This window comes from Centruroides sculpturatus, unplaced genomic scaffold (assembly GCF_000671375.1).
Source record: "Centruroides sculpturatus isolate CEXI.00-Female unplaced genomic scaffold, Cexi_2.0 scaffold413, whole genome shotgun sequence".
Lineage (NCBI taxonomy): Eukaryota > Metazoa > Arthropoda > Arachnida > Scorpiones > Buthidae > Centruroides > Centruroides sculpturatus.
Genome location: NW_019384661.1, coordinates 65,874 through 86,082, shown reverse-complemented (window position 1 = coordinate 86,082; position 20,209 = coordinate 65,874). Strand labels below are relative to the sequence as shown.

Genomic DNA, 20,209 nt, shown 5'->3' with positions numbered 1-20,209 from the left:
TGGATTAGCAAGAGTTCAGTTTATAATTTTTAACTTTTAAATTGTCAGATTTTAACGAAAAAAACTGAAATTGAAAATTTAATTTAATATGTATTAAAAGACTTAAAACTTACAAATTTTATCTATTCAAAGCATTCTTATTCTAAATCAGGTTAGCATTTCAAGAAATGACCAGAAAACTAGACAGATTCTGAAATAATTATTTTATTAATGGGTGTGCTAGTGCTTTGATGAAATGGCTAGACATTTTTTAAAATGATAAATTTCAGTAAACATTTCTAAAGAGAATTGATGTAAAGGTCTACTTAATATTAAATGAAATTGAGATTGTGATCTTGAATAAAATATACAGTTTAATGTTTTTTTAATATAAAATATTAAAAAATAATAATAAAATTTGTGAAAAATATTTTTAAATTAGCATATTTATTTATTTCTTTTATTATAACTAAACAAGAAACATATTAGCAATGGCTAATAGAATATGTCACTCAGAAAATAATTTTTAATGGTTAAATATATTTCGTATCGGCTAATTTTAAATTGTTGTATAGTTAAACAGAGAAAAACGTAATAATAATTTCCTTATTATAAAGAATTCATTTGTTAAAATAAATAAAACTTACATCTTTTATTCCAAAATTTACAAAAACGTTGATAAGAAAAACGTAACTTTTAAAGAAAGTTAATAAATTATATTATAATCAGGAATTTATATAGTAAAATAAATAAAACTTACATCTTTTATTCCAAAATTTACAAAAACGTTGGTAAGAAAAACGTAACTTTTAAAGAAAGTTAATAAATTATATTATAATCAGGAATTTATATAGTAAAATGAATAAGGAATCGAGAGAATTACCTGGAAAAAGTAGTCACTTTGCTCTTCTGGGTCAACATACAGCCGGTCTATGGAGATTTAAAAAAATGACAGATATTGATATTGAAGTGGAGAAACATTCATATCCAGCTCACAAATCTGTTTTAACTTGTTATTCTCCTTATTTTAGAAAAATACTGATGGAATCTGAGAAACAGTCTCTGAAAAATGTATGTAAATCTAATTTTACAATAATTCAGTTTTATTCAATTATTAGATAAAAGTCAAAAGATTATGAACTATTAACAGATTAAACTGAAATCCATTACTGCCGAAGCATTCGGAATTTTACTAAATTACATGTACACGGGAGAACTTGATATCAATTGTCAGAATTTGACTGATGTTTATCAAGCATCCAAAACACTCGAGATACACGAAGTATCCGAACATTGCAATAAGGTATTTACCATTTTCATTTCACATAATTGCAATTTTATTTTAAGAAATAAATTTATTTTGTAGATATTAACAAATCCCGAAAATAATGTCAATAATCTACTTTCCATATACGTGACGGCTAAGAAACTGGGTCTTCGCCAAACTTGGCAAAGAGCTCTTAAGGCAATGGCTAGAAAATTCGAAGAGGTTATTGAGTGTAAAGATTTTGTAGTTTTGAATGTAGAACAGATTTGTGAATTCCTCTCAGTTGATGTTATTGGAGCTAGAAGGTAATTCTCTCTTGGATTATTTGCATAACATTCTTAAAATGACGTCAGTATATGTCACTGGCTTCTGGGTGACTCGGAATAGATCCGGGCCAGTAACCTTAGAAACTTTTCATAGACGGTCTGTGCTCCGTTCCTCACTGCGTGGTCGTCCTGTTGGGAGTCTGGAAGAACCCACGGTTGGCTTAAAATATGAAGATTTTTTCAATTTATCTATATCTATATATAAATATGTATAGATAATTTTCAGTTACCATCTCCAAACAGAGTTTATTAAATTTATATTTAATCTATATTCAACGTACGATTATTATAACTACTCGTGCGTTTTTAACTATTAAATTAATGAAACAAATTATTATTTTAAATAATTTATTAATTTTTCCAAAAAATATTTAGCGAAATGGTTGTATACCTCGCGGCATTAAAATGGCTCAATCACAATTATTTGGAAAGAGAACAATATATCAAGCAAGTGATAGATAATGTGAGATTCCAAATGATGTCTTTGGAAGAAATAGTGGCGTGCTACCATCCGCCACTTCTACCCGGAATCATTGAACATGCCGTAATCAGAAATCTTCTTATTGATGCCACGAGGTATGTATGCAGCAATGCAATAGTTAAATTAACTTATGTAAATAAAATTTGCATAATTTGTAGTCATGTATCGGCAAAAATGTGCGGAAGAGTAGAAAAAATTTCTGATATTAATCATCCAATTAGACATTACCTTTTATGCGGACGACCATTTCTATTTTGGGTAAGATTTTGTAAAAATTTGAGTATGAGTATTTCGTAAATTTTAATAAGTCTATATTTTATACGTTTATTACGTCTATAAATCCAGGATACATTCAGAGGTGACTCCGAACAAGCCCTGCTTCGTGAACGGGCCAGTAGAAAGATACAAGCTTCGTTTCGACTATACCGATTAAAAAAACTATTCGGAAATAAAAAGAATAAAATAATTACATCGCAAGCAATAATTAGAAGCTTTTTAGTCAGAAATACTACTAAGTATTCTCGTAAATTTGAAGTAAGGATGACAAAAGCGTGTTTCAAATTTATTTGAAATATTTTGAGAAAAGTTCAAATAAATTATTTTATGTTTTAGGATGCTTTCAAAGGAATACATCATACTAAAGACACAGGAATTTCAGCAAATTACATTGATGTAGTAACCACTGATCCGAGTTTGCAATTACTTTTACAGAAAAGCTCGTCTAATTTCGCCACAGATTGTACTAAAAATTTAAAAGAAGTTCTTGGTTCTATACAGTTGTGGGAAGAACCTACTTTGGTTGTTATATGTGGACTCGATCCTATGAGAAGAAAAGATATCACAAATGGTAAATAATCAAAAGAATTTCAAACAGAAATTTTTAATTGTGCTTTGCTTCTCTCAGTTATTATTATTACTTTCTTAAGTAGAAAGGACGATGCTGCGATACAATTCAAACCAACACGAATGGGAACGTTGCGGTAAACTACCAATGTCTCTACATCATACAGTAGCAGTGTGTTATGAAGATAGTCTCTATTGTATAGGTATAACTCATTTTTATTTTTTGTGTTGAATATTTTATCGTTGCTTTAAAGTATCTGCGATAACATTTTCTGAACTAATTAATAAAATAATTTTCCCATACCCTTAAAACGTTGATGAGGATTGTAATACCAGTATATGCTTATATATTTTACAGTATATTTTTACACATAACTATCGCATTAACAATATACTGTATTTTTAATTTCGCTCACAACTGACGAACCAATTTAATTATTTGTTGTTTTAACTACTGTATTTAGAATTATTACTGACAACTATTTATTTTCAAATTTGAATAATCTGAATTGAAAAATAAATGAACGTTTTCTATCTTGTAATATCAGAAGTGAAGTCGGATTGCTAATAAAATTAAAACAGTTTACATACAATAGCGAATCCCAAAATAAATCCAATTTAATGACATAAAATTTGAAAATAATTTACAAATAGGACATTAAAAAGGCTGAAATTTTAGAAATATTTTTATTATCATTAGGTACATTGCAGTAATGCCATTGTTTTTATGTCTTTTTCGTTTAAACTATAAATTGAATCAATATGTCCACATATTTTCAGAATAAAAAATATTAATGCAACATAAAATATTTTTGTAGTGAACCTAAAATATTATTGATCTTAATCTAGAAGTTTTTCAAAATTATTTTTATAAATGCTTCGATTACAGATCAATATTGAAAAGCACATATTAATGTTACAGGTGGATGCGATTTAGAAGAAACACAAAAAGGAAATATAATATCAACTTCATCATGTTATCGATTTAATTACCGAAACAAATCATGGTTTACCATGAAAACTATGCATCATGGTCGAATGTACCACGGAGTAGCAGTTTTATTTGGCATGATTTATGCGGTTGGAGGAAAAGACGAAAGAAAGAAGTATGAAAAGTTTTCTTACATTCAGATTTGTTTCTTGTATTTTTACTGTAAAATATTGACAGGTTATTATCGTCTATTGAATCATATTATCCGGATACGGACACTTGGTTTGAAGTGAAAAATCCACTTTCTCACCCAAGAATGGGAATGGGTGTTGTTTCTCATAATGATTTGCTATGGGTAATCGGTGGGATGAAACAATCACTTACTGAAGATAAAGTGTACATTGTTACGGATGTTGAGTGTTTTGATCCTAAAAGCAACTGGTAAATAATTATACCAAAGTCTTTCCATAATTATTTTTAAAATACGCTAAAATATATTTTTTAAAGATTCATATAAATCATAGAAACTAACTAAAATAAAATCAGTCGTACCGTCTATATGACATTTCAAGCTTTTATAATGGACTTTTTAATAATTCTATATTTGTTCAGACTAAATATTTTTCAAATAGGAAAAATTTTTAAAAAAAAGTAGTGTATAAAAATGGATACTCATAATTTATAATTCGAGGACGAATATCCATTTCTATACACTTTCTTAACCGCTAGACTTGTGATAAATAATAAGTTGTTCTTCATATAATCTATTTTTAATTCTTTTTTCCGGCCGTCTCCTAAAATTTTAAGATCTGTTCTCGTTAAAATACTTTAATGAATTAAAATTTCTCATAATTCGATGCCTTCAAATTAGCTGGACTGTAAAATATGCTAAACTTCCAACACCTTTAACTGCGATTGGTTGTGTAGAACATAAGAAAAAACTATACATTGTGGGTGGACAAGAGAAAGTAAAGAATTCTCTCTGTAGTATTTCTGAAGTATATTGCTACATTGATGAGGAAGATGAATGGTTACCATGGACCCCATTACCTTCCCCGAGACATGGAGTTACAGCTGTTTCTGTTGGTATGTATTTTCATTGTTTGAAAATTTATTTTACTTTAAAAAATATTTGTATAGTCTGAAAAATTTAGAAATGTCTGAGATTTCCAAATGTTTTCCATACTCTCCAAATTTTTCTCATGTAATTTTTTTAGTTTTATTATAATTATATTAAATTAAACGCGTATTATTACTAATTTAAATTTATATTATTTTAGGTAGCACTTTATTTGTGATTGGAGGATTGACCTCTTACCAAAAATTTGCTATTTCTGATTTCATAAGCATGGATTACATCAACAGATCATGGAATAAATGTGAACCATTACCTTTTCCCATGTGCGGAATAGCTGCAGTTTCTCTTCCTGTTCTAGAACATCATTAATCTGTAATGTTAATTACAGACTTTATGAAAATAATATAAACAAGCGATGTTTCAAGTGTTGTTAAATAAAGCAATTTCTCTCTACGAATTTGCCAAATAAATAAAATCTGTGAACACTGGTAGTTCGCCGCGGGTCGTGCCTCGACAACGGGCTGACCAAGTGGCATTTTCTTCACGGCTCTAATATTAAATAGGAGCCAGTTTTCCGCATAAAATCCTCCCTGGCAGAATGCTCACGTGTTGAGTTACGTTATGCCATCACTCCAATCCAATTCTTTCCGTCTTTATTTTTTAATTTCTTGCCTTTACTTTCTCGGCTGTTGGGTACACTTAACAAGAGAGTGTATTAAAATCGTATCAAATTTGACTCTTCTTTCCTTTTGCAAAATCTGCACGTTTTGAGACCTTCTGCATAAAAAAAAGTAAAAAAAAAGGAAAAAATTCCGTGAGTATGTATGTGTGTATGTACAGTACAGTATGTGTGCGTGTATTAGCATCTATTTCGTTTAATATCTCAGGATAGGATAAAGATTAAGAAACAAAATTTAGCATGACAGCTAGTATATAAGGGACACTGATGCTATTAAATTTTGGTGGTTAAAGGTCGAAGGAATGGTGAGATCGAGGTGAATCACTTGTGATATCTCGAGAAGGATCGAATTTAATAAAGATTTTACTCGTTATTAACATTTACAATTTTTGTTTTTTTATTTATAAAGCGCAGCCCTACCCTCAAAATTAATCTTCTTGCCATTTCCTAATAATTAATAATATAAAAATTTTTATAACAGATGGCGCCACACACAATTTTATTTATTAAAATTAATAATATAAATGTTATGTTATATTCTTAATAAAATTTCATTGCAGCCGGGAAAGTTACGCAAGTCGTTGCTAGATTTTTTTAAAGATATGTAGTCATTTATGACAGAGAAATCAAAATATAAATTAATATTTTTATGATTAGATAATTCTTGGGAATTCGGCAATCCTGCTTGTGCATGTTTAATTATGTTTATTTTGGTTGAGTACATACCTGTTGATTGCATTCCAACAGGAAAGGTAATATTTTTATGCTTTTAAATTAAGCTGGCAGCGGGAATTCTTTATGGACAGACTGTCTCGGATATATCGGGTCGTGTATCTCACCTCAGACATTCCTATAATGGGTCTGGCCGAATCCATGATGCATATGATTAAAAAGGTCTCAGTATTCACAGAGCAGAAAAGATCAAAAATGAAAAAAAGCCTCATTTGCAAGATTAGAAATTAACGTCGATAAATTACTCGTATTTCAGAAAATTGGAGTTAAACCATCTCATTGATCAACATATTTGCAGAAATAGCTGCATTTCTGTATGGCGGATTTATGGATAATCTAATTAAATTTTTGTGTAGGGCTCCGAACATTGAGAAGTTTCCAAACAGTTTTATAAATTTATAACTACTGAAAGAACTAATTAGAGAAATGGATGTTCGCAATTGCCGAAAGTCCGTTAAACCGAATGTGTTTTAAACACATATACTAATAACGAACTTATAAGATATATTAAAATGTACAGTACTTATAATGAGTAATTTATATTCTGACTTAATGACTCATCTTTTAGTGTGTTTTATCCGCGAATAAAAATCCGCTTGTTCAACAATTTCATGAAGAGTCACCCCGCATTTCTTTATGCAGCGCTCGAGAAGTTGCGCAAGCACAGCGAACACACTAAATTGGTTTCTAATTGGCCAACACTGGTCGTGATGTCATTTCGCTACACTCTCCCTGCATAAAGAAACGCGGGGTCATCGATTGCCAATGTTGCCGTTTCTATTTAATTCCCTTGTTTATGGCGGAAAAACGTTTACCACAATTTTAAACTGATATTTTATATGTATATGTAGAATAGATTTGATTTAATGCATAATAAAGGACATTTAAACGTTGTTTTGCTTAGAAGTTTGGATCTTTAAACCGGTTTTGGATCACAATTATTTTTGCAAACTCTTGCTAAATAGCACTAGAATTTACACTAAATAATACTCAAATATTTTATCATAATATCCGACGAACTGCTTGAATTGAAATTTTAGCTGGTTACTGTAATTTTCGTGTAACAAGCTAATTAAAATCTACACCACTAAAATTAGATTACTAATTTAAAACCATTAATATATAAAACTTAAAAATTTCATGTTTCATAAATCGAATTATGTTTTAACAATTTATATATATTTAAACAATTAATCTATTTTACTTAGTAATTATTACGAATTCGTAACACAAAAGGTTTTTCATGTTTTCGTTTTCCTCGTTGTTTGTAATTTATTTACTTTTTATGCCGCCATTTATATTAAATTTTCCTTATTTTGGATCGCCAAATAACATCGGAAAACCTAAAGTTGGAAGGTATGATAAAGATACAAATGAAATATTGACTATCTCTAGTAAGAAAAACGCAAGCGAGAAGAATTCTGTAAAGGAAAATTATATTCTTAAAACAAAATCTTTGCGATTTAAAAGAGATTTAAGCGCAGAAGATGAAGAAAAAATATATGAGAAAATTAGAAAAATTTCTCCCATAAAAATTAAATTGGCTTTTATGAGTTCTGTAAGTCGTGTACAACCTCAAGATTTAAAAAATGATTGCTGTTACAATAATGGAATTTGCCACAAAAAGGGAAAAGGTAGGAATATTTAGGCTACTTTAATATTTTTTACAAACATACCATTATGTACAAGGTGGCCGTAATTAAAATTTCCCTATTCAGTGCACTCTGTAACTGTAATCAATAAGCGTCTGAACACCAAAATTTGTATATTTGCTATGAAAAGGACAAGGAAAAGGATTTTGAAAAACCAAAAATTCAGTTCAAAACTTTCGCTAGATGACGCTTTACACAAAACTACACAATACAAATACAGGTATCCGTTCATACAACACGTTATTTCTACAATAGGGTTTGAAAATTGAAGATATCTCCCGTACAACACTACTTCTGGTTTCTCTCTAACACGATTTGGAAATCCTCCGTACAAAATTTCACAATATTTAGGCGTAAAGTTTGTTATTCGACATTTTTTAAAAATTTAAGTAAGCACGCGTGTTCTCAAAATTGTCCAGGAGTTTAGAGGAATTTTATATAAAAATTTTCAAATTATTTTGTGCTTTCTGTCAGGTTTACTTTAATGAAAACTGATAGGACAAGGGGGGAAAATTGTACTAATTTTCCTATCAACCAGATGTTGCTGTCGTTGCTTTCAGAATTTAGTCCTTAAGACTGTCACTGTTTTTTTTTTTTTTTTTCTTTTTATAGATTAACCTTCGAATTTAGAAAGTTTATTTAAACACTTTTAGGTCTGTTTAAACTTTTTAAACCGTAGGTATTACCTACGAATGATTACTAAAAATTCAATGATTCCTAAAAATGTCGAACGAAAAACAGCAGTATCTCGGTATTCGAACACAAATTCTGGACAAAAGTTGCTTGGTACTCTACTGTACAAACGCGATTCATTAGAACAAATTTTCGATAAATAACATATTTTTATTTCGTTATTCATAAAAAGTTTTTATAATAAAAATTAAAAAAAGTATGAAAATGTTGCTGATACTTATGATCAAGATCAACAAAAAAGCTGAGATGATGACAATACTTTGTAAAAAGAAAACGCCTTCATTGAACTAAAATTAATATTAACACGCAATACAGTATTTTTAATTGTGATTTTAGTTAATTATTGATTGGAAATAAGTTATCGATTGCTTTAATAAACATATTTCTATTAGTAACAAAAAAGAATAGCGTAGTTTTGCTAACTTCTGGAACGTAACCCTATGTTTTGCATTAGTCGTATAGTACGGATTCGCATAACACGGCACTTTTTTTCGAACGAAACTATCGTGTTATACGAGGGATAACAGTACAAAGAAAACGCATTTACTCACTCCTCAAGCGATATTCCTTCTGCAGTCTATTTGTTGATGTAAGGAATGTTGTTCAATGTGTGATCCATTGTTTGGGTATGAAATGATTCGTAGTGTTTAAAATAAAAGATTAAAATGTTACTTTAAGGTTGGTCTTTGTTTACCGTGTTTTGTTACGTGTGTTTTCTTGTAAAGTGCACTTAGCAGTTTTCGAAATAAATTTTTGTTTTTGAAAAATGCTTTTCCACGTCCTTTGCATAGTCTGTATACAAATTTTGGTGTCAATCCGCTAATTGGTTTAAGCTACAGAGGGTACTGAATTAATTATAGGTACCCTGTACATATTTTATATATAACTGAGGATCGCTATGCACTCCTAGGTCGTTTGATTAATTCTGAAACTCGGCAGTTACGTTAACATACTTCTAACATAGATAATACTGTACATACCACCCTAAAATATTGATCTAATTTCTTTATATCAATTAATTTCTATATTCGACTTCCTGCCCCCAGACGTAGTTCTGGACGTTGCTGCACGTATTTCTAGCATAAAATAAAAAAGTAATAATTTTAAAAATCAAACTAAATATAATTCATACAAAAAGGATATAATTTCAAAAAATAATTATTATATTCACTTAACTACTGAGACACTAATACTCCTCATATAGTGATAACAGTACAGTCATAATAATACAGTAATTACTGACAATAATACAGTGCATAATAGACGCTCTATGATTATGTCATTACTGCGATCAGTAGCGTGTTATAGCTTCATTAAGCCTAGGCGAATTTGAATTAGAACTGTATTACAGTGTTGACTTCAAACATTTTTCTTCGGGGGAATGTTTTAGAAAAACTTAAATTTTTAAACGAACTCAATTTTCAATACTTAGCGGCTTTTAACTATTAGCTTATATTGTAAGTTTCAAGTGTTTACAGATATACACTTGAAGTAGGCCTACAAAAAAGAGGAAACTTGAATTGTCTGCACAAAATGCAATACAAAGAAATAAATCAGATTTTATATATAGTCATGAAAAACTATCATAAAAGCGACCCCGTTCTTACAATTCGAAGTATGTAAACAAAGGGTAATTAACACCAAGAATATAATTTGTAATGCCAGAAAAGCGCACTTTACATTTCCATGTTATACTGTTAAAAATATTTTTTATTTTTATTAGTTTTTCTTTTTTTTTGCGATTAAAGTACATCTAAGGACTCGGATATTTTTCTTTTTGAACAGTATTTTCATAAAATTAATAATTTTATATGTTTTAAATTTCTCTCTTATAAACCCGAGCAAAACCAGGTGTAACAAACTATATATATATATATATATATATATATTTGTATTCCAGATTACTTTTGCACTTGTCCCCCACAATTTACTGGACGTTTCTGCTTCGAAGATATAAATGAATGTGAGAAAGGAACCGCGAAATGTCCTTCAGATATGTACTGTTTTAATACGTACGGTTCTTATAATTGTAGTTGTCCTCCCGGATTTATAAGAAACGAAATGCGATGCGAACGTAAGCTAATATCAGATAGTATATTCCTTCCTTTTCTATAAAGTCTATCACAGGAATTTTGTTTCTAGGTCAAGTGACTTGTAAAGAAGAACCGTGCCAAAATGGAGCAATTTGTATTGACGGATTTAATGATGAATCTATTTCCTGCATTTGTCAGATAGGTTTTGTAGGAAAAAGATGTCAGTTTAGTAAGTGTTACATTCTAAACGTAATAAATATCGTTTATTATTCTTATTAATTAATTACGTAATCTTTAATAAAACATTATATAACTTACATTTAAATGTGAAATATAAGATTTATTCTTCGTTAACACAGGAGAAATCCACTTTATGATATTGCCCCCTATAACATAGGTTCCTATAGTTCGGTTTCCTATATCACGGCGAAAAAATTGCGACAGTATTCGTACAAACATGTTAAAAAAACTTGTATAATTCGGTAAAACGTCTTCGCCGACTCGTGTCGCGACAGGATTGGTCGAATCTAGACCAATAGCGGATATCGTACAAACCGTTGAGTTTAAACGAGCAGCGGACTTACTAAAAACCATTTATTATGTAACGTCTATAAAAATTATATTTATATTAATCATGTCTCTAAAGTTCAGCGAATTTTTCACAAAAAAAAAAAATTATCAGGAAGCACGCGAGCGTCATTCGATACGCCACTCCACGACGAAAACAAGCTTAATTAAGCAATGGCATAGTCGAACGGTGCACGCTCGGTAAGTAATCCTACAATTTTTTGTTTATAGCATAGTTTATATGGATTATTCCCAAAAAATTATACGTATTTTGGAAATGTTGAGTCGAATTAGTCTATAATCGATTAATTTTACGGAAGAAACCTTTCAAACAGCCGTAGTCCGTAAATTGCATAAGTGCCGGGCTGTGATTGGCTGGACTCGTAGAAAATGGATTCATAAAAACCGGAACGTATCTACCGTGTTATAGGGGGGGTCGACTGTATTAAACATCCATTTGGTAACCAAACAAAAAAGAATCCAATTTTTTATATTTTGTTGTGAATTTGTCTCTTTAATCCGATTTTCAGTTCGGTAGACTATCATATACAGCATTCAGGTTATGAACTTCCTTTATTGATTTGCCAAATGCATTTCGGACTCAATTGTAATTTAAGTCCCTCTTCAGTACAAACTCAGATTCTGTTTTCTAAAACCTCGGTGTATAATTGGTAACGTTGTAAAAGAATAAAAATACAGCCATTTAAAAAACACTTCAACTACATATTCACATTAATACGTTGCACACTTTACAAATGTTCATAAAAACCTTTACAATTACAACTTTTTTCAAGAAAAATTCGTATGCACTTTATTGAAATGTTGCAGCAATAATGAACGTTTTTTTCAGGTTAATTACTATTAACACACTTAAGAGGATACATTAACACTTTTACAATATATTTCACTTTAATATTTTATGTCACCAGACATTACAAACCAATTTTGATGTAAAGGTTTTTATGAACATTTGTACAGTGTGCAACGTATTAATGTGAATATGTAGTTGAAGTGTTTTTTAAATGGCTGTATTTTTATTCTTTTACAACGTTACCAATTATACACCGAGGTTTTAGAAAACAGAATCTGAGTTTGTACTGAAGAGGGACTTAAATTACAATTGAGTCCGAAATGCATATGACAAATCAATAAAGGAAGTTCATAACCTGAATGCTGTATATGATAGTCTACCGAACTGAAAATCGGATTAAAGAGACAAATTCACAACGAAAATAGCAGCAGCCATAAGTGATTTTTATATTTTATTTTATCGTATCGATCAAAATTCATTTCAATCTACATTCTCAAATGGCTTTATGGCTCCAATAAAATTTCGTATTAAACCGAGTCAATATTGTGCAATTCTCAAATTCAGGTAACCAAACTCTTTTATTCGAGTATTATCGAAAATAGCTGCAACTTTGGACAGTTTTCGACTGAAATTTACCTTGAATAATAACATTCTAAACAGGAAGGAACATAGACGCTATTGAACGATAGTCTTATTTTTTTACATAAGTGCTGTGACGGGCATTTTCCGTAGCTGCACTAACATTTTTTTTTTATTCTGAAAGCTGCACGTTATGCCACGAAGAAATATTTTCTAAAAATCTTTGATCTAGATATAATAAAATTGTTTTGTATTATAGTAATATTTTGCTTAATGGATTTATTTTTTAATTTACGTCTTTTTAGCACTTTTACTGAATTTCTTGTTGAATTTTATTGAAAACTTGACCAGAAAATTTGTCTTCTGATTAAGTTAAAATTTTTAAAAGTCAATTTTAAAATAATAGATTCAAAATCGGAGACAACATATTCTGTCCACCCGCCAGTCTGGAACTGATGAAATCACTATCCCAGGTGCTCACCTGTTAAAACCTTTTGGCCCTGTTAAAACCTATTAATAAATGGGGTGCCATTTATTAATAGAAATCGCTTCTTTGAGGAGAGAATTGCATTAGTCTTGGTCCTATTTCTTTTACCAGCAGATATGACTTTAATTTCTCTACTACAAAAGTAGAAAGAATTATATAATTTACAGCATTCTCTTCTACACAAGAATAATAGGCAATTTATTACCAATAATTCTTCAAGGACATTACTCATATCGAAAAAATATCGCGTCTGAATACTTTCAATCTTTCTTTTGCGCTAAATTTTGTTCGATTTACCATTGCAATGATACTAAGTGGGCATACACCGATGCTAAATGACTCAACCAATTATTTCTATTAAAGATAACGAAACGGAAAGATGAATGGACACGAAAACGATTTAACAGAAATCGTTTCATTTAAACGAAAGCTGGTTGACACACGAAAACACGGACCAGTTTCCCCATACAGTATCTTTTTGGGCAGATTGCTCTTATGCGGTGTTACCTTAACCGATCAAACTAGAACTAAACAAAGCAATTAGCTTTGTTACTTTAAAATAACTAACACGATTTTGATACTGCCAATACTAGACATCCAACGCGTTGTCCCTTTCGTTCCTACGGTCATTTTTCATACCTAACAGCATTGTGTGTAGTAGATAAGAATGCCACAATTTAATGGTAGGCAGCAAATTGTTTACTAATAGATATGCGCGATTTTAAAAAGAACCAGCATTCTACTCAAAGAATTTACTGAGATTCTTCGAAATAAAGGACAATTTCCCAGGAATTCTTGAAATACAGAAGATTTCGGCATCTTGACAAAAACTGTATGGACATTGGAACAGAAATCAAGATATGCGCTGTCCCGTAATACGGGATGTCTGGTCATTATATTTTAAATAAAGATAAATGTAAAAACGCTTATCGCACGATATCGAATAAACAAGACAATAGAAAAACTAAAATAATTATAATGTAATTGAATAATATTCTTTGGAAAACGATGGGGGAGCATGCCTTTGTCCACTACCGAATCTGCTTTGAGCGCACCCTATTCTCAAGTATAGATACAGTTATTCATATATTCTATAAAAAATTTAACTTGCTTTTTATATCTGGAAAGACAAATATAAAAGTTTTTATTATAAACATAATTATGCTAATTTCATTTTTTATTTGAACGTTATTTTATTTTTATAGTGTTACCCGAATGTGATGATTTCTCTTGTGCCGATAACGAATTCTGTATATCAACTGACAAAGGATTCAGATGTATACCTCTTAAATTCATTTCTAAGAATGTAATTTAACAAGTAATTACTGTTTATTAAACATACTGTATTACCTAAAAATAAAATAAAATGAAGCAGAGGTAATTAAATATAAAATGGCTTCAAAAAATAAAGATCTTCATCTAATAGCTAAATGTATTAAGAATGACAGAGAAGTAAAATTAATTTATTGTTTATTAATGTTCATTATTTATAAGTTCAAAAACTACTTATGAAGTTCTATCTCTTTAAGTTGCTCACTAGTGGCCAAGCGGTTCCGTTCACTAAACACCACAGCCGATTGCAGAGAATGTTTAGAGACCGACAGAGGTTTACAGATCGAGTAGACCACTGTTCAGAAAAATTTCATTGCAGAGACGGCGTTTCTCGTCTGCCACAATGTAGACAGCGATTAGAAACAGGTTATTTGACTTATTTTCTAGACTCACTCGACAGCGGGTTTAGAGGGCTTTTCGATTCGAGTGGTAGCTTTGTTCGTGGAAAAGTTTAGATAAAAACAGAATCGTTCCTTTGATAAATGTTGTAAACGGTACGAATCGACAAAATTATTCATTAATTAATTGCTCGGAGCAAAAACAATAAAATTAAATACTTTAAATATGTTTTAAATGTTCCAATTTCGATATTCAAATGGATGAAGACTTAAAACTTCAATTAATTTAAATCAGATGCATTTATTTACAATTCGACTATTGTGTCGGTTATAAAACGTTAATGCATTTCGTAGTCATTTTACTGTTAAACAAACGAGACAATTCTAATAATTACAGAAATCTGTTTATAGATATAAAAAATGTAATATTAATAATAAAATATTTAAAATTATTCATTTCGATAGTAATAAGATGTCGAAATAATTTCTTAAAAATCTATTCCGAAGACGAATTTCGAATTCAGTATAAATTTTCTAAAAATGGATTTGTTCGTATTTTAAACCGTATTGGCGACGAAATTAAATATCGAAATGGAAAAGGATTGCCATTAATTGCCGAACAATGGTTTTGACGGCCTTAAGATTTTATTTCTGGAAGCTTTCGGAATATAGCTGGCACCATTTCGGACGTCATAAACGAATAACCCGATTGGCCGAACGACTCCTAAAACAGGGGAGTAGTAGCGAAGAGCCAATGTTTTGCCAAAGTTCGTTTAGAGAACGGTCAGAAATAGACGATCGTCGTCCTTGCAACGCATTTTAAACCGTGGTTCAGCCAGCCAACGTCTATAGGCAGTTCTGTTGATAAACGTCGTTTAACGTAAACTCTGTTTCTGCAATTGGCTGTGGGAGTTCGGTCGTGGGTTCGCGTCTCGTCAGAACGTGTTGGCCATGTGGAATTATCCGGGTTTTCTCCATTTCTGAAACGCCTGAATAGGGGCCGGTTACCCTTAAAATGACTTCCTGGAAGGCATTCCCTCTAGGCCAGTGATGGGCAAACTACGGCCCGCGGGCCAGATGCGGCCCCCCTGAAATGTTCTATCCGGCCCGCGCGACATTATTCCTAATCTGACGAGTAAAAAAGAATACAGGCTGTGGTGGTTGATGCACCACTTAACTTGAGTGTTCGTTGATTATATAAAATAACCGAAGCTTTATATCTCACCATGAACGTTTATTTACAATCATGTACAAACTTTTGTTTTACACTTATTGAGTAAAAGCTCGATCGGTTACAAGCATGCTTCGGTACAGAACATCTACTCGTCCTGCGTAGCGTAGCCGAAAGAGAGAAAAAGAAATATGGCGGACGGCCTGCACATGTTTTTATAGCGCCACCTGGATTTTATTGGCCCGCCTAAAGTTTTCTTCTTTTCCTTTGGCCCGCTCTTTAAAAAGTTTGCCCATCACTGCTCTAGGCAGATCGCCTAAGTGTTGCATTGCCATAACTTAACAAAACGAACAATCTCTTTAATTAATTAAGGGAGTAGGGCTAATCGGTCAAAAATGATCCCTCAACTTTTACATGATGTTTTGAATGGTACAGTGGTTATAGTTACTGCTATTATTTAGGTTGTTTACACGTTTTTGAAACTCATAATTTAGAGGCTCTTTTTAGAGATATTTCTCTATAATACATAGAAGTTTTTGGAAGTAAGACTTTACAAAAACGGCAACACTGCTTGATTCCACCTGCAAATTTTCAATGGAAGCCGCGAAGAAAGAAAATTATTCCATTGAGTTAGTTAGCCTTTGTTGTAGTTAGCGTTTGCGACTATGCAAAGTTAGCGATTATCCATAATTGTTATTCGCTATTGTGTTGTCGACTATCGATAATCTTAATTCATTATTATCCGAAGTCTTGATTGGCGAAATTTGATAACAATTAGCCAAAATCTCAGACTGCCTGATGGCCGAGCGGTCAAGGTGAAACCTACCGCTCTGAGGGACCCGGGATAGAATTCGGACAGGTCGCAAAAGCCCCAGGAATTTTTCGGGTGTTGGTCTGTCCGGATATACCGGGTCCCGTCCTTCGCCACCTGGCCGCTCCATCGTGGACCTGGACGAATGCATAATGAACTTACTATAAAAGGCCCTTTTAGTACCCACAAGACAGAGATTTAAAAATTTTAATTGTCGACTACCCGTAATCGTAATTCGCGTTTATCCGAAATGTCAATTGACTTTTCGTATTTCGTCCAAATTTCCCGATACTTTTCACCCGATTTCTAAAATGTCATAATTCTAGTTTTTACTGTAATGGGAATTCCGACTGGTCATTACAGTGTTTCTTGGTAAATAAAAACGCACGGAAAAGGGTGAAACCTTAACACCTAAACGAACCAATTTCCCACAGAAAGTTCTCTCCGGAGACATCTCGCCTTGTCAGATCCACCCACGTGTTGTATTGTCTTATTTCCATCAATCCAATTAAATAATTCCATTATAAAACTAATGTTTCCATACTTCCACTCGTAACTTAATAAAATATGCAATTAATCTGTAATATAATAAATAATTAAATAACTTCAAATTAAAGCGTTCTTGTTCGATTTTATTTTAAAATGTTTTGTGTATAACTTAAAAAAAAGTACAAAATTTTTTAAAAATCATTAAATTATACAAAAAGATCAATATATCCAATATTATAAGTACAGTATTTAAAACAAATATAAATATTTTCATAAATACAGTATTTTTCAGACGAATAAAAATCACATATAAAAATACCCCCTTTCATTGCGGTTGTAGGCCAATTAACCTTGCATACGTGGAATGTAGTCTTTTTAATACTTTTAACGTCTTCTTCAGGAAATACAAAGACGAGTAAACAAGTCTAATTATAATATGATCGAGAAGCAGAAGGTATGATACGATTAGATAACGGATGATATGCATCTCTTGGAAGAAAATCCTGATTATAATATCCATTAGGAGGTGTCTGAAAAAAAATAAAATATTTGTTATAAAGATTAATAAGAATCTGTAAAACCTATAAATTCTTACACTACTTTTCCTTTTATCCATTGGAATCATAATTTACAGTTTAATTTATTTTGAATATTAGCAATTGGCAAATTTTAGTTTTTCAATATTAATATATGCAAGTTCAAGTCACATACAAACTTGTGAGTGAATATTAAAATGAATTTCTGCCCGTTCAGATTTCTTACAGTTTTATTTAATAATCAAAAAACGACACAAAAAGAACATAAAGAAAAGCACCATAACCAATAGAAACTTCGTGAAGTTTCTATTAACGAATAAGATGAAATTGTATTAAATTTCTGTAGGCCTGTATATTATACAATTAGTTTTTTTAATTATTCCCTTCACCTCACGAAACACTTACATTGCTAACACACATTCTTGGTTTGGGCCTTCCTGGATGGCCGTAATAATTATCTTCTCGTTCGGTTTTATTGGGATGAGGCCTTCCCGGGCGCTCGTTTGGCTAAAATAGATGAGTTTAATTAATTTTTTTCCTACCCTATTAAATTTTTGTAAATATGTCAATTCGGTTTAAATACCATATAACCATTCCCCATCGCATCGGCAATATGTGCCCATCTCACTCTGTCTTCTATCGTCAATCTGTATGTGTTTATGGGTGTTAAAGATTTGTTTCCAAAAGAAGCCATTGATGGAACTGACGCCATTTCGGCTTTATGTTGTTCTCGTTTCCATCGACGACTGTTCAGAAAACGATTATCAGAGTAAAAATAAAGAATAATATAACTCTTAAATGCCTTAAGATAATTTTCTGACATGAAAATGCAAAGCAATTTGACTTTAACACATTATTAATTTTTATTATATAATAATTTAACGTTGCATATAATACTCACTTCCAAACGCACAAACATACTAGAGTAAGAATAATTATTATGGCTGCTGCAAGAGAAGCTCCTACAGAAACACCTACAACTAAGAAATTTAAATAATTAATTTTAACAAAAACCAGTGTGTAAATTTAATAGAAAATTAAACTTACCTTCCCCATCGGTTTCGCATCTGGAACCAATATAATTACCTCGACATCTGAAATAAAGCATATTCAATTTGATATCAAAAATAAATGATCGAAACTAATTTAATATTTTATACTCACTTGCATTCTGTTATTCCGTTTGAAATAATGCAGATACCATGGTTATTACAATAATCTGATGAGCAAGCTATAATAAAAAATATGGTAAGAAACATTTTATATTTCGTGAAACTATATATAAATCTAAATATTTCTTACATGTGCATGTCTTTCCACTTTTTCTTTGATCATTTGGATTCTTATCCATAAATCCTGCATTACAGAAGCAACGGAAACTTCCAAATAAATTTCTACAATATCCATTAGAAGAACAGTCATTTAAACTGGGATCTGCACATTCGTTCAGATCTAAAATAAGATTAAGTTTATTTGGCATTAAGTGAATATCGCATGCAATGATTTAACTACAATTTATACTATCAAAATGTAGTTAAATGTGCTGATTGTTCAAAATTATTTGTAAAGACTGCCGTTTAAAATCAGACTTATTATATCGAGACAAGGAAACATGTAGATTAAAAGGAAAACAAACTGATTTTTCCCCATATATATAAGTATATATATGTGAATTACAGTCCAATTATTTATAATATTAATACAGTAGACCCCATAACACGGGTTCATATAATACAAATTCGTATAACACGGCGAAAAAATAGCGATCGTATTCGTATAAACACGCTAAAAGAGATCGTATAATACAGTAAAACGTCATCGCCGACTCGTGTCGCGACAGGATTGGTCGAATCTAGACCAATAGCGGATATTGCATAAACCGTTGAGTTTAAACGCGCAGCGGACCTATTAAAACCCATTTATTATTTAACGTCCATAAAAATTATATTTATATTAATGATGTCTTCAAAGTTCAGCGAATTTTTCACAGAAAAGTAACTTATCAGGAAACACGCGCCCGCCGTTCAATGCGCCACTCCGCGACGAAAACAAGCTTAAGCAATAGCATCGTCGAACGGTGCACACTCGGTAAGTAATCCTACAATTTTTTGTTTATAGCATAGTTTATATGGATTATTCCCCAAAAAATTATACGTGTTTTGGAAATGTTGAGTCAAATTAGTCTAGAATCGATTAATTTTATGGAAGAAAACATTTCAAACAGCCGTAGTCCGTAAACTGCACACGTGCCAAGCTGCACACGGAATTCATATAAAACGGAACGTATCTACCGTGTTATGGGGTGTCTACTGTAATAATAAAATTCCAAAAGTTTAACAAAACTAATATAAAGTCTAAATTTCAAATATTATAATACAATGTCATAATAAAAAT

At 31.2% G+C, this 20,209-nt stretch overlaps 3 protein-coding genes across 7 annotated transcripts in view; 2 read left to right on the top strand and 1 right to left on the bottom strand.

Annotated features, from left to right (window-relative positions):
• The first annotated feature begins 634 nt into the window (after positions 1 to 634).
• Positions 635 to 5,350, top strand: LOC111626570 (kelch-like protein diablo). 3 transcript variants are annotated; one of them, XM_023369983.1, is made up of 13 exons: positions 635 to 653; positions 834 to 1,050; positions 1,130 to 1,282; positions 1,346 to 1,551; positions 1,948 to 2,148; positions 2,212 to 2,311; positions 2,399 to 2,587; positions 2,666 to 2,900; positions 2,980 to 3,099; positions 3,819 to 4,002; positions 4,065 to 4,268; positions 4,699 to 4,913; positions 5,108 to 5,350. In XM_023369983.1, the coding sequence occupies exons 2-13, from the start codon at positions 838 to 840 to the stop codon at positions 5,272 to 5,274; spliced, it is 2,187 nt and encodes a 728-aa protein (XP_023225751.1). In that variant the 5' UTR covers positions 635 to 653; positions 834 to 837; the 3' UTR covers positions 5,275 to 5,350. The 3 variants fall into 3 exon arrangements, with proteins under 3 accessions (XP_023225751.1, XP_023225752.1, XP_023225750.1); XM_023369984.1 differs by lacking the exon at positions 635 to 653 and having other exon boundaries at positions 737 to 1,050; positions 2,983 to 3,099; XM_023369982.1 differs by lacking the exon at positions 635 to 653 and having other exon boundaries at positions 737 to 1,050.
• A 2,189-nt stretch (positions 5,351 to 7,539) lies between these two features.
• LOC111626572 (fibropellin-1-like) lies at positions 7,540 to 14,582 on the top strand. The gene is made up of 4 exons (XM_023369986.1): positions 7,540 to 7,950; positions 10,562 to 10,735; positions 10,804 to 10,923; positions 14,344 to 14,582. The coding sequence occupies exons 1-4, from the start codon at positions 7,560 to 7,562 to the stop codon at positions 14,451 to 14,453; spliced, it is 795 nt and encodes a 264-aa protein (XP_023225754.1). The 5' UTR covers positions 7,540 to 7,559; the 3' UTR covers positions 14,454 to 14,582.
• Positions 14,583 to 17,506: 2,924 nt separating this feature from the next.
• The window catches only part of LOC111626552, a 25,714-nt gene continuing 23,011 nt past the window's right edge, over positions 17,507 to 20,209 (bottom strand). For 2 of the 3 annotated variants that reach the window (XM_023369962.1, XM_023369963.1), the window contains exons 6-12: positions 19,118 to 19,267; positions 18,980 to 19,046; positions 18,863 to 18,909; positions 18,717 to 18,795; positions 18,399 to 18,561; positions 18,221 to 18,322; positions 17,564 to 17,809 (exon numbers count right to left, since the gene is read on the bottom strand). In XM_023369962.1, the coding sequence (XP_023225730.1) occupies positions 17,705 to 17,809; positions 18,221 to 18,322; positions 18,399 to 18,561; positions 18,717 to 18,795; positions 18,863 to 18,909; positions 18,980 to 19,046; positions 19,118 to 19,267 (713 nt within the window). In that variant the 3' untranslated portion in view covers positions 17,564 to 17,704. Of the gene's footprint in view, positions 17,810 to 18,220; positions 18,323 to 18,398; positions 18,562 to 18,716; positions 18,796 to 18,862; positions 18,910 to 18,979; positions 19,047 to 19,117; positions 19,268 to 20,209 lie in introns of all 3 variants that reach the window. The other variant, XM_023369964.1, reaches the window with a different exon arrangement.